This window comes from Pelmatolapia mariae, linkage group LG3_W (genome assembly GCF_036321145.2).
Source record: "Pelmatolapia mariae isolate MD_Pm_ZW linkage group LG3_W, Pm_UMD_F_2, whole genome shotgun sequence".
Lineage (NCBI taxonomy): Eukaryota > Metazoa > Chordata > Actinopteri > Cichliformes > Cichlidae > Pelmatolapia > Pelmatolapia mariae.
Window position 1 is genome coordinate 28,502,092 of NC_086229.1, and position 13,256 is coordinate 28,515,347.

General features: G+C 41.5%; 1 protein-coding gene across 1 annotated transcript in view; it reads left to right on the forward strand.

Moving 5' to 3' along the window:
- LOC134624309 (nucleotide-binding oligomerization domain-containing protein 2-like) overlaps positions 1-13,256 on the forward strand; it is a 1,192,597-nt gene that overhangs the window by 1,121,095 nt on the left and 58,246 nt on the right. The window contains exons 8-9 of the mRNA XM_063469278.1: positions 9,760-11,605; positions 11,900-12,073. Of these exons, the coding sequence (XP_063325348.1) occupies positions 9,760-11,605; positions 11,900-12,073 (2,020 nt within the window). The remainder of the gene's footprint in view (positions 1-9,759; positions 11,606-11,899; positions 12,074-13,256) is intronic.

Here is a 13,256-nt window from a genome sequence, read left to right on the forward strand (position 1 = left end):
ATTATCTGCCTCTTTTTCGGCGCGCTCTGGGATAGCGGCTGATCTAACACGATCGCCTTTGGTCCCTAAACCATCAGCGCCTGGCTCTGCTCGTCCACGCTCACGCGTTCTGCCCGGCCCGACGGAGTTGTCTTCGCCGGACGATTTTTGCCGACCCGCAGCTAACCAGCATAAATGGCCTGAACTCACAAAACAATCTGGAACAGGTAAAAAAAACTAAAGGGGAAATGACGAAGGAAATCCCGAAACAACGGGAAAGTGCGGCACACAGCGATTTGCTGGACCGTTCTGATCCCCTCTTCCTCAATTTCAGTTCTAATTTTGATCTGACCAATAGTGACGACGACTTCCTTGAAGTCGAAAATGAGGGATCACAGGCCACAGGGTCACACGCGCATCCAAAGGAAAGTCGGGCTGGGGTGGGTGGCGTGGGGGTGACGTGGAGTACACCACAAACTCACCGAGCCCGGAGGAGTAGAAAGCTACAAGATTGGAAAATACGGGCAATTAAACCGGTAATCTTCTTGGGGGGCTCTAATTTGAGCAGAATTCCAGCATTCAAAAATCCTCATATTCAGGTGGACAGCTACCCTGGAGCCAATTTTTATCATTTTTATAAAGTTTTTGAGATGGCGCCCAAGTATGCGGAAGTAGGGCTGGTGGTATTAGCGGTGGGTTTTAACAATAGGGATCAAGACCCACGCAAAACATCAATTAAGCAGTTACGTATGGTGGTCCGAGGCGCGCAGTCCGTGTTCCCCAATGCGGACATTTTTGTGGCAAAAATACATCTCACAGACTCACTCACTGAAATCCAGAAACAAAACCTGACAATAATTAATAACTTCATAGATAGTCATTACAATCATTTTCCATGTATTCATCCACAGCAATTTCATACTGCAGCCAATGGAACGCACTGGACGGGGGAGACAGCAAAGACCATATTCTCAAGATGGTGTGAGGGGATACAATTAGATGCAGGCTGGGAATAGCAGCCGTCTAGTTGATATCGATCTCCTCCGTTTAAGTTTTTAATTGCAATTTTAATTTTACTTTGTTTTAATTGATCTCCATCGGCTGCAGTAACCAAGCCAGTAGTGAGTATGGCGGTCCGCACGGGGGGACGCGGACTGTGCGCTTTTTAAACCTCTGCTTGGGGTACACCGCCGCACAACAGATTGGGCAATCTACGGAGAGGTTGGATGGACAGATTGGGGACTTATGAGCCGACAGGCCTTAATGTCCCCACTTGAAAGTATCCCGTCATCCAACTGTTTTAATAAAAATGTTTTTATGGACACATGTGTATGGTTTTATGTCTTTTAATGGTTCTTAAGATATACTGTGAACAGGTGAAATATAATGAATATTTTTCTTAAGCTGTTTAGGTCTGACAAGCAGAATGATGTTCAGCGTTTGAAGTAGGCTTTTAATTTCCAGAAACCCTGTTTAAATTATTTTTTAGGAACAGGTAGGAAGAAGGGAAGTTGATAGACCTTGGGATTTTGATGCCACATGTAACCCTATGGAGGTTCAATGGTGCCCAAATTAGGAGTGGCATTAGAGAGGGGAGAAGGAGCAGTATGCTGTCTTCTTCACTCAAGAGAAGCTATAACAATTTGCCCCCCCCCCCCCAAAAAAAAATTTTTAAGGTCTTGTTTTATGGTGGAAATCAGGTTTTTAGTTTATTTTAATTCTAAAGGTTATTGTAAAGTAAAAGGGAAACATTGTATTATACCAAAGATATTAGACAGTTTCCTCGGACACTGAAAGCATGGATTTTTTTTAATAATTAATTTTATAACTAACAGAGTTGTGTGGTTTTTTACTAACAAAGAATGACCTCACAGTATTTTTATATTTATACAAAAAGCACAAATAAAATACAAAAAAGTACTCAGTGTCTTGTGGGGGCCATATCCCCTCCACATTTTAAAGAGGAAATTGTCTTTTACTTTGATTTTAATATAATGTTCTGTTTTATGTTTTTTAATTATTTATGAGGGAATTTTAACCACCACTCTTCCCGAGAAGCCCAGGAGCTGAATATTTACAGTTTTTTATATTAGAACTTGTCAGCCACACAGTTTTATAAGGTATATCAAGAGAGGACCAAGGAGGAAAGGAGAAGAAGAACAGTTGAGTCTCGGAAGGAAGTATGAAGGAGTCATTTGGATGATCCAGCGGCCCCTAGGACCGTGCAATGAGAACTTGAATAAAGTTAACTGAATCACACTTACTTTATACCTAACCTTAACCATAACCGTATCCCGATGCCTAAACCTAACCTTATCCCTAAACCTAACCATAAACTTATCCCTAAGCCTAAACCTAACCTTATCCCTAAACCTAACCATGACCTTATTCCTAAACTTAACCAGCACTTTAATGACGTGAAATAGTGTTTTCCCAAGCGATTTTAAGGGAAAAAGCAAAGATGTGTAGATTGAGTCCAAACGGTTCTCATGTGTTCTCATTTTCCGATGTCGTCACGTAGGAACGCGTTGGGTGTTGACGATTTGTCACCTAGCGTAAAATGTTACGTTTTGGGAGTGAGAACTTGTTGGCTGAGTTTGTCCTGGTGGATCATCAGGGGTGCAAAGCCTCACAGATGATGTGCAGCAGTGGGTCCCTCAGTCTGTCCTCACTCTGGACACTTGCAGTCGTCACACATGGAAATCAAATGTGTGATAAGCTGCAGGATTCAAACACAAGTGTAACTTATAAACAGTGTTGGGGAGTAACGGAATACACGTACCGCCGTTACGTACTTAGAATACAAAATATGAGTAACTGTATTCCGTTACAATTACCGTTTAAAAAGGTGGTATTCAGAATACAGTTACTTTGTTGAAATAAATGGATTACACGGCGGTACTTCCCTGTTTCATATTGTCGCGGGTCAGGACTGTTTGGGTTTGTTTGACAGCTATGTTCTGTTGTTCCAGGCGGCAGCGTTACGGTTGCCATGGTTACAGGGCGACGCTCTCTCTCTCTTTCTCTGCATGTTTCCTGGGTGAGAGAGCGCCTTTTTGTTATTGTTGTTGTGCTAAGCTAATAGACAGAATGCTACAGGCATAGCTCTAAAGAATGTAGCCTGATGGGCAGTGTAGTCCGTGCTGCAGGGAGAATGGACTGCCATACTCGTTATGTGTCTGTGAGCGAGGGAGGGAGAGAAAGGAAAAGTCCGAGCTGTCACGGAGCAAAGACGGGAGCTGGAAGCATGTAAATATAATAATAACCACAGCAGCCAAGAAGAGTGCCTGATGAGCCCATTTGTAAGTAAGCTATTAAGACTCAACTGTACACTGTGTTCGTGTTTTCCTCCGAAACAATAAGTTCCATTGGAGCAGCCTTTCAACGCCTCTCTCCATCTCCCGCAAGCAAAGTTGACCCACACAACAAAGTAAAGCTAGTTTTCGGCTACCAGCCTGACACGGAACCCGACGTATTAGCCAGAGGTCCCTTTACTACGTTTCGGAGCCGCGGACCTTCAGTAACAGTAATAAATCACAGCAATAGTACAATCGCGTAGTTGTAAACAGCATGATAATATATTAAGTAATCCAAAGTATTCAGAATACGTTACCCTCATTGAGTAACGTAACAGAATACGTTACAGAATACATTTTGGGGCATGTATTCAGTATTCTGTAATGGAATACATTTTAAAAGTAACCTTCCCAACACTGCTTATAAATACATGTTCATACTTTTTATTCCACAATCAGAGAGAAAGAAACTGAGAGAGAGTGCAGGACAGACAGACAGGTGACAGTCTCAGGTGTATACACTGCTACACAACAGCACAAGAGGAGGATTTAGTGTTTGTGTTATTACGAGTGCTAAACAAGAAGAGTTCCAGATGGTACAGTGCTGTGTTATTTGGAATGAAAGTACAACACAAATCCCCAAACATCATGCAAATGCCCCCTTTTTTCTCCCAGCCACATGTCTAACGCCATCAGATTTTGTACTGCCATTAAAGATGTGGACCCAACTGTTCAGCAAGCCCTTCAACTGCATCCCTGGTAAGGTTCCAAGCCCTTCCAATAAGTGTGATAGGGGTAGCCAAGGTTCTGATTGTTACACTCTATATCTACCATTGAATTGTAACCTACCCAGACATATCCCCGCCATGAACTGTTTAACCCCTACATTTAATGACAGCACAAAGATTGAACGTATACGAGGTCGTGGACCCTTTAATGTAGACCAGCTCAATACCGCCATTCACTTGTAAGAAAAATCATAATTACAATAACAACAGTTATCCCTACTAACACTACAATTTCCAGCCACAGCCTGAGGAGAATCTCCACATTGTAGATGACATTGTCTTTAGCTCCTTGGAGGATTTAGTGCCACTGGTTCCATGGTGGCTGGTTCGTGCTGTCAAGGCTCGTGAGGCGAGCTGTATGGAATTATTAAAGGACCCAAGGTGCGGCACAACTGAGGTGAGGAAGCTTTATTTAAGGAACGTGCTCAAACAACAAAGCCAAGGTTGGCCAAAAATAGAACTGAGTAAAGCTAAGCATAAAAAATAAACCGGAGATGTGGCGAGACAACGGAGGGAGATATGCAGCCGAACCAGCAACACACACGTGAAAACACAGGGCTTAAATACACACAGGGCAATCAGGGAATGGGAAACAGGAGTGAGGCACGGCTGGGAGTAATTGGACATAACGAGACAAGGGGAGGTGAAACTGGAAACACTGACAGGAGACAAAGACCTACAAAATTAAACAGGAACTCACACATGCAAAGACAGACTAAAAAACACGGACTTGACACAGGAATACACAGGCAGAAATGACACTTACACTAAACTGAGGAAGAACTGAACCAAAAACCAAAGAAATAGAAAACCAGAACCAAAATACATCACAAAAATAGAAAACACAAAACGCTGGGTCCAAAGACCCAGGATCATGACATCCAATCAGCAAGAACCCTGTTATCATGGTTCCGAAAAGGTAGATATCTTCAATGTCCTTAATCAACATTTCCTCCAGGCACACGACCCTGTAGTTTTGCCACCTGTCCATCGTGTATCTGGCAGGGAAAGTACTCAGGCTCACCCGAGCCCAGGCTTCTCATTGAGTAGGGGGTGTCAATTGTATTCAGGGACCAGTTGATGAAATCCATAATTCCTCTTTTAGGTTTTAGAGAATAGACTGTGAGAGAGTGTTCCAGGGAAAGCGTAAAGAAAAGATAGATGAGACTCGACAAGGACACAAAAAGCTAAGTGGGGAAGATAAGGTCTTGATGCATTCTCAATCATCCAGGAAAGTAAATCTCCAAAAGTTGAATCTGTTCATCTGGACGTAGCGTTTTGTGGGACAAACGTTTCGTCACTCATCCAAGTGACTTCTTCAGTCTCAGCTGACTGCAGGTTTCCCCAACCCTTATAAACAGTACATTTGCATAATGACTGAAACGAGCCCACTGAAGGAACAATGGGCTGTGAGGTCAGTTCCTTTATCATAATTATGCAAATTCTTATTGTGAATTGGTGGTGTGATTGGCTGGAAGATCTCCAGCTGATTTAAAAGTGAAACGCTGCATTAAACTGAGTTTCTATGGAAGACCAGATAAGGCACAACTTCATCATTCTTCTGATGCAAGTCAAAATGGTTATGGAACAGTTTCATATTTAAAACTGGAAAAGAATAACATCTCACATGTTGCCTTTATCCTGGGAAAAGCTAGAGTTGCTCCTCTTAAGAAAACTACAATTCCCAGGCTGGAATTCACTGCTGCAGTTCTTGCAGTTCCAGTGAACATGCTTCTGCAAAAAGAGTTGCAGGTAAGGTTGGACAAATCATTATTCTGGACTAATAGTACAAAAGTAATACAATGCATCTCCAATGAAAACCGAACATTTAGTATCTTTGTTGCAAACATAATTTCTGTCATTCGAGAAGCAACACATGTGAATCAGTGGAGAGATGTTTCCTCCAAGGAGAACCTTGCAGAGATGACCCATCCAGAAGTATGAAAGCTGGGGATTTCCTCAAATGTGAGGATGGTTAAATCGTCCAGAATTTCCCTACAAGAAGAGGAGGAATCGCCTGTATATGGATCACAGTGTGATTCCTGCAGATGACCCAGGGATCAAAAAGGACCTGACAGACTACCTTTTCAGTCAGCTTTCTTAGATAATTATGGGCTATCATTGACCAGTTTTAGGTTAATTATGGAGTTCCACGCAGTTCAGTGTGTGTGTGTGTGTGTGTGTGTGTGTGTGTGTGTGTGTGTGTGTGTGTGTGTGTGTGTGTGTGATGGGCGATTACAGTGATTGCTGGAAAGTTTTAACATGAGAGTCTGTGGGTCTGACTTACTGCTGCCTCTGCAGCAAAGGAACTGCTTGATTTCTCAGCTCGGGTTGGTGAGCATGTTTTTGTTTTTTTGCTTCAGACTACGCAGTATTTTAATCAGCAGATTAAAATGCTGATTTCTGATTTTTCACACTGACAGTGACACAGCAAACCCTGACTTGTATGTGAGGGTTTGCTGCCCCCTTGAGGACAGATTATGTTCTTACAGTTTAGGACAGAAAGTCCTGCTTTTTCCTCTGTTCTGTTCACACTGAAAAATTAAGCCTGTTAAAGTCCTGATGTCCTTTGATTGATTATAAAAGGCTTCAGAGCAGGTGGAGTAATTCTTCAGTCTCAGTCATTAGAGCTGCACTTAGATCTGTTTTAAGGCTTCATGTGTAATAGTCAGCAGAGGCGTGAGCACATTTCATACTTGCCTCATATTACCCAGTCTTCCTCTTCCTGCCATCTTTCACAGCTGCTCGGATCAGAAACCCTCCAAAGCATCATCAGCGCTCCTGTTTCTGTGTAAGTGTGAAACACATTCCCACCTTCTGCTCACGGCTTTAACTGACCTGACGACAGCTTATTCTAGTTAGTAGTAGTAGTTAGTAGTATTATTAGTTACTAGTTAATAGTAATAGTGTTTGAGTTTTACAAAGTCAGTGCTGTCTGAACAAAGAGAGGGACTTCTGGGTTATTTCTGTCACAGCCACAGTCATGCATGAACGATCACCGACTTGTATAACACTTTTTATCTGATTTATCTGCTTTTATGGGGAATAAAATGCACTTCCTGACATTTACTCTGAAGAAATATGAGAATAAACAGGAAATTTCACAAGTTCAGAAAGTTCCCTTCAGCTGTAATCTCAGAGCAGCACAATGAAAGGGAGAAGTCCTCTGTTCTATTTATCAGTGTATATATATGTACTCTATAAATTACTCATTTACACTTAGAACTATTTATATTTAAAGGTGATTACATTATTATTGATGCTGTATTTATGGTGACATAATTAGCTTACAGCGACACCCTGTTGCTTTTTTCATATTGTATTTTTCAACCATGAAGTTGTTTCAGATTAAAGTCTATTATTAGACAAAGAATTGACAGATGATTTTCTTACATTTGTGTTTAGGCATTATAAAACAGATGAAAAATTAGATAATTTAGTTTAAACATTTAAGACAGTTCCAGCAGGTGGGCAGCATAGCCAGGTCACCAGGCACTGAGGAGGATCCGGGGGCTGTTTTTGATGGTGGTCATACTCTGAGTTAGATTGATGCTATTGAACTATTTTGCTAATAGTTTGGCAAAATAGCTGCTAATAAACTATTCTACAGACTATACTCCTGTGCTAATATACAGTGTTTGTTATTGTAAGGTTTATTTTACTGAGGAAACTTGTTGTTATTTGGGGCAATATAAATAAAGTTGAATTTAATTGAATAAAGCCATGCCAACTTTATTTATAAAGCAAAATAGCCAGCACTGAAAAAAGTGCTGAACATAAAATGAGAAAATGTCACAGTCCTGGGTCAGTGACTGAGTGTTTTGTGTATTGTTATTGTAATTTGTTATCTGTAGTGTTTAATATAAGTTTAGTTCTGTGCCTCTGAGATTTGTCTATGGATTTCCTGTTTTTACTTTTAAAGTCTTTCTTCTGTTGGTGTATTCTGTTTTCCGTACCTTACCCAATTGGTTCCAGCTGTGTTTTCACCTGTTCCTCGTTCTCCCCCGTTCCTGTCTGTGTATCTATAGTGCGTGTCCTTTGGTGCTTGTTGTCGCGTCATACCATCATTTCTGCCTGTTTGTTCTGTTCTTATGTTATTTCAGTTTTGTATTTTGGCCAGCAATAAAGCTGTGGATCTGTTAAGTTCACTTTTGCCTCCATAAGTCCTGCACTTGGGTTCTCTTCCTGCCTGCCTGCACACAGACCATGACAGAAAACATATAGATACTAAAAACATAAATACAGTACCAGTGAACAATATAGAACACCAACATCAAGAATTAAGTATTGTACTTAAATCAACATAACTGTGGCTCCACTGGGCCATGCAACAATAGTCATTATTAATACAATCGTTAACATCACTCTATTACAACCAGAAATTATGTCAGTTACATAGTTATAATTTTAACATTTTATGTATTCGTGTTATACTAATAATATATAGAAGCGCGGAAAACTCAGATCTGTCTGGCTGTTCCATACTTGCTGGCTTAACGTAACAGCTAATCTATCTTCATTCAGCTGTGATGATGTCAGAGGACCTTTTAAACACTCTGGAAGATCTGGGAGATGAAGACTTTAATAAATTCAAGTGGTTCCTACAGCAGACCGACGTCATCCAAGGCCCCATGACCATCAAGAAGAGCCGACTGGAGACAACAAGCAGGTGGGACACCGTGGACCTGATGGTGCAGACCTACAGACTTTCTGGAGCTGTTGAGGTGACCAGAAGGGTTTTAAAGAGGATCGGCAGGAATGACCTGCTGCTCAGTTTGTCTGTTATCAGGTCCAGACCCAAAGGTGAGTCACAGCAAGGGACAAACAGGAAGTCAGTGCAGACTGAGAAAGTTTCATAGAGCTTTAACACTTTCAACATCTGTTTGTCAGTGAATGTCAGTGATTTGACCTCTCAGGCTCCTGTTCCTCAGACTGAAGGTAAGTCACTGCTTTGTTTTCCATACATTCCAGGCTTCTTTACTCCAAATATCTCAATGTGAAGTAACTGTGTGAGCATGACATTGAACTGTCACCTGGTTTTACCCATAATTCTTGGTTGTTTTATAGTCACTTGTAATGTTGAACTCCACTGTCCACTGTAAAGGAACTTATACAAAATTCCTGAGCCCTTTGAGGTGCACAGCTCTAAACCTGGTATCCTCCAAGTTTACTTAAAAATGTTTTTTTTTCCAGTGTTCCTATTATCTTTATAATTATGTAGTTTACTACAGTATACTATTACAGCCTCAGTTAGTGCAGTTCTTTAACGACAGCTTCTCTCCTGTGATCTCCATCACATTCTTGAAAATATCCTGGCAGACACAGCAAATCTTTCTACATGTACTGATATGCGACAGGAGTGCCATACGCCTGCGCTAAATGCTTCCCATTTTCAGGGGTTGTCCTGTTCTTTCTCCAGTTCACCAAGCAGCTGATATGGAATCACAATGGCTCGCTAGACATTGTGAGCCCTCAAGTTCATGATGATCAAGCGAAATTCCTACCATTCACATTTACTCATTTCAGTTCAAAAGATGCAGACCACTAATAGACGTGTATAAAATCACTCCAGAAAAATGGTCAGCTGCAGATAGCCAATACATGTCCAGTCGTACAGTCATAGTGTTGCATTTTAGAGAATGACATGACAGCAATATGAGTTGCACACAATATGTTTATCATCCTGTTTGACACAGATGTGATGGTTCCAGTACCAGAGCCTCAACCCATCACGCATTACCAACAGATGCTTCGATCAAACTTCCAGGACAAGTTTATGTGTGCACAAGAAGGGTGGGCAGAAGATAAACGGCGTCTGGCTGATATCTACACAGAACTATACATCACAGCTGGGTATGACATACATATCAACATACAGCATGAGGTCCGGCAGATTGAAAAGGCATGGAAGCCGGAAGAAACAGAGAAAGTCGTTAAACCCACAGACATATTCAAACATCCTTCTGGAGAATACAGACCAATTAAAACAGTGATGACCAATGGAATCGCAGGAATTGGAAAAACTTTCCTTGTTCACAAGTTTGTGTTGGACTGGGCTGAACAAAGATCCAATCAAGATGTGCATCTGGTTTTCCCCTTCACCTTCCGTCAGCTGAATCCACTGAAGGGAGAAAAGTTCAGTTTGGCAGAGCTCATTCATGAATGTATCCCAGAAACTGTAGGCATCACAGAGGAGGCTCTTAATTACATCTTTAAAGATATTCAGTCATCAGGAATCACCAACTATGACAAAAGTAAATTCAAACTTCTGTTTGTGTTTGATGGGCTGGATGAGAGCCGCCTTCATCTCGACTTTCATTCTGAAGATATTCGCTCTGTCGATGTAACAAAGTCAACTAAAACAGATGTCTTGTTGAGAAAACTCATCAATGGAAAATTACTACGCTCTGCTCACATCTGGATAACCACACGGCCTGCAGCAGCCAATCAGATCCCTCGAGAGTTTATCAGCAGCACAACAGAGGTCAGAGGGTTCACTGACCCACAGAAAGAAGAGTACTTCAGGAAGAGATTCAAAGGTAAGGAGCAAGCTGTCAAAATCATCTCCCACATCAAGACAACAGGAAGCCTCCACATCATGTGCCATATCCCAGTCTTCTGCTGGATCACTGCTACAGTTCTAGAAGATGTGCTGAAAACCAGAGGAGGACAGCTGCCCAAGACCCTGACTGAGATGTACGCAGAGTTCCTGGTGTTTCAGATTGATCAGACAAAAGAAAAGTATGGCCCACAGAAAAGCATTGAATACATTAAGTCATTAGCAAAACTTGCCTTTCAGCAACTGGACAAGGGCAACCTGATCTTCTATGAAAAAGATCTGAGAGAGAGCAGCACTGATGTTAGTGAAGCCTCAGTATGCTCAGGAGTGTTCACAGAGATCTTCAAAGAAGAACGAGGAAGGAAAGGGAAAGTTGAGATGTTCAGCTTTGTCCATCTGAGTGTTCAGGAGTTTCTGGCTGCTCTTTATGTAAGGATGTCGCTTAATAACAGCAACATAAATGTCATGCCTTTACCACAACCATCACTGAAAAACCTTCGACTGCTTTTAAGTAAGACATCTTCAAAGAAGATCCACAGGATTTCCATTGACAGGGCCTTGCAGAGTTCAAATGGACACCTGGACTTATTCCTTCGCTTCCTCCTGGGTCTATCACTGCAGACCAATCAGGATAAACTGCAGGACCTTTTAATGACAAAAGACAGTGGCACAGAGAACAATCAGAAAACAGTCCAATACATCAAGAAGAAGCTCAGTGAGAATCTGTCTCCAGACAGATGCATCAATCTGTTCCACTGTCTGAATGAGCTAAATGATCGTTCTCTGGTGGAGGAGATCCAACAGTCCCTGAGTTCAGGAAGTCTCTCCACAGATAAACTGTCTTCTGCTCAGTGGTCAGCTCTGGTCTTCATCTTGCTGTCATCAGAAAAAGATCTGGATGTGTTTGACCTGAAGAAATACTCTGCATCAGAGGAGGCTCTTCTGAGGCTGCTGCCAGTGGTCAAAGCCTCCAACAAAGCTCTGTGAGTGCATGAATAACTGTGACACCGGGCTGTTATCAACTAGTAATTCTCAGTCAGCAGATCTTCATATAACTACATGCTAACATTAATTATGGCTTTAGATTTAGTGTAAAGCTTACTTTAAGTTTAATATTTGAATTATAGCTGAGATTATCCTGTGAAAAAGCACCATAAAAGCACTACTCAACTACCATCTTTTTTTCCTCATGAAAACTTTAACTGAAATAACCCAACAGCGTTTTACACTGTCTGTCATAGAATCAGTTTCACTGTGTGTCTTTATCTGTTCTCCAGGCTAAGTAGCTGCAATCTGTCAGAAAGAAGTTGTGGAGCTATGTTATCAGTCATCAGCTCACGGTCGACTAAGCTAAGAGAACTGGACCTGAATAACAATGACCTGTGGGATTCTGGAGTGAAGCTGCTGTCTGTGGGATTGGAGAGTCTACACTGTACACTGGAGGCTCTGAGGTTAGGGTTCGGCTTATCTTTAGTGGATGACTAGCAGTTGACTTTCTTGATATGTAGCTTTATATACACATTAACTGCTTAAGCGGTATTTGATGATGCAGTCATAATAAGCCCTCTTTTATTTGTGTATTTAGATAAATGGCATATAAAATTCATAGCCATATTGATGTCAATCATTGGTTTGTGGTGCAGAATTATGAACCTTTTCGGTTTGCATTTTGGGCATGCCAACAAGGCGCATTCATACAATGTATAGATACAAGGTACAAATACAGATACCCACTAATTATTGCAAATGTGTTAAATAATATTTTCATTTACTACCAAAAAAGTAATGTGCCTTTATTGTCATTGATGTAGAACTTACGATTAAATCAGGAAATTTGCTCCACTATCAGGTGCATTAAAAAGTCACAATCACACACATTCACACAAGATGACTAAAATATATGTATATAGAAGGGCGTAGATTTGGCATGGACGAAAGGCACACGTCCCCACCAATATCCAGCAATTATTGAATTGTCCCCACCAATAATTTGATCTCTTCAAGTGAAAAAGAAAAACCCAAACCCGATAGAAAGAAAAGAAAACCCGATCTGTCAACGTCTCAGTCACCCAGCGGTGCAGAAAGTTCTCTACTGGAGTCCTATGTCATGTGACAATTATGGCAAATGTGATTGGCTACGCCTTTCAGGGAGCTCTGTTTAGTTTCAGCAGCGGCAAGCCTGCACTGAGAGGAGGACAGCAGCAAAAAGGAAGAACCTGTATATAAGAAAGTATTTTTCAAAGAAACCTGTAAGTCACTTAAAGCCAAGCTCACTCATAAAATGTGTCCGCCATAATAACGTTACAGGCTATGCTAGGCTTTGGCCCACATCAGTCTAAAAAACAGTTGCAGGAGGTGAGCTGGCTTCAAACAAATGATGAACGCACAGAGATGTGGTGCAAAATATGCCGTGAAAATCCCACTGTAGCGGACAAAAACAGTGCCTTTTATATGGACGCAAACGCGCGTTGCAACTTCTTATCTGGTGCGCGTCTTTTATTTTGACAGCAAATGCGCACATGCGGACCACTTACGTGCACCCATGTAAATAACATAATGTTCTGCCGGGTGTGTTGTTAGTTTTTCCTCGATTTCTGAGTGGACAAGTGCCTTTGTTACTGGGACCAGTAATTT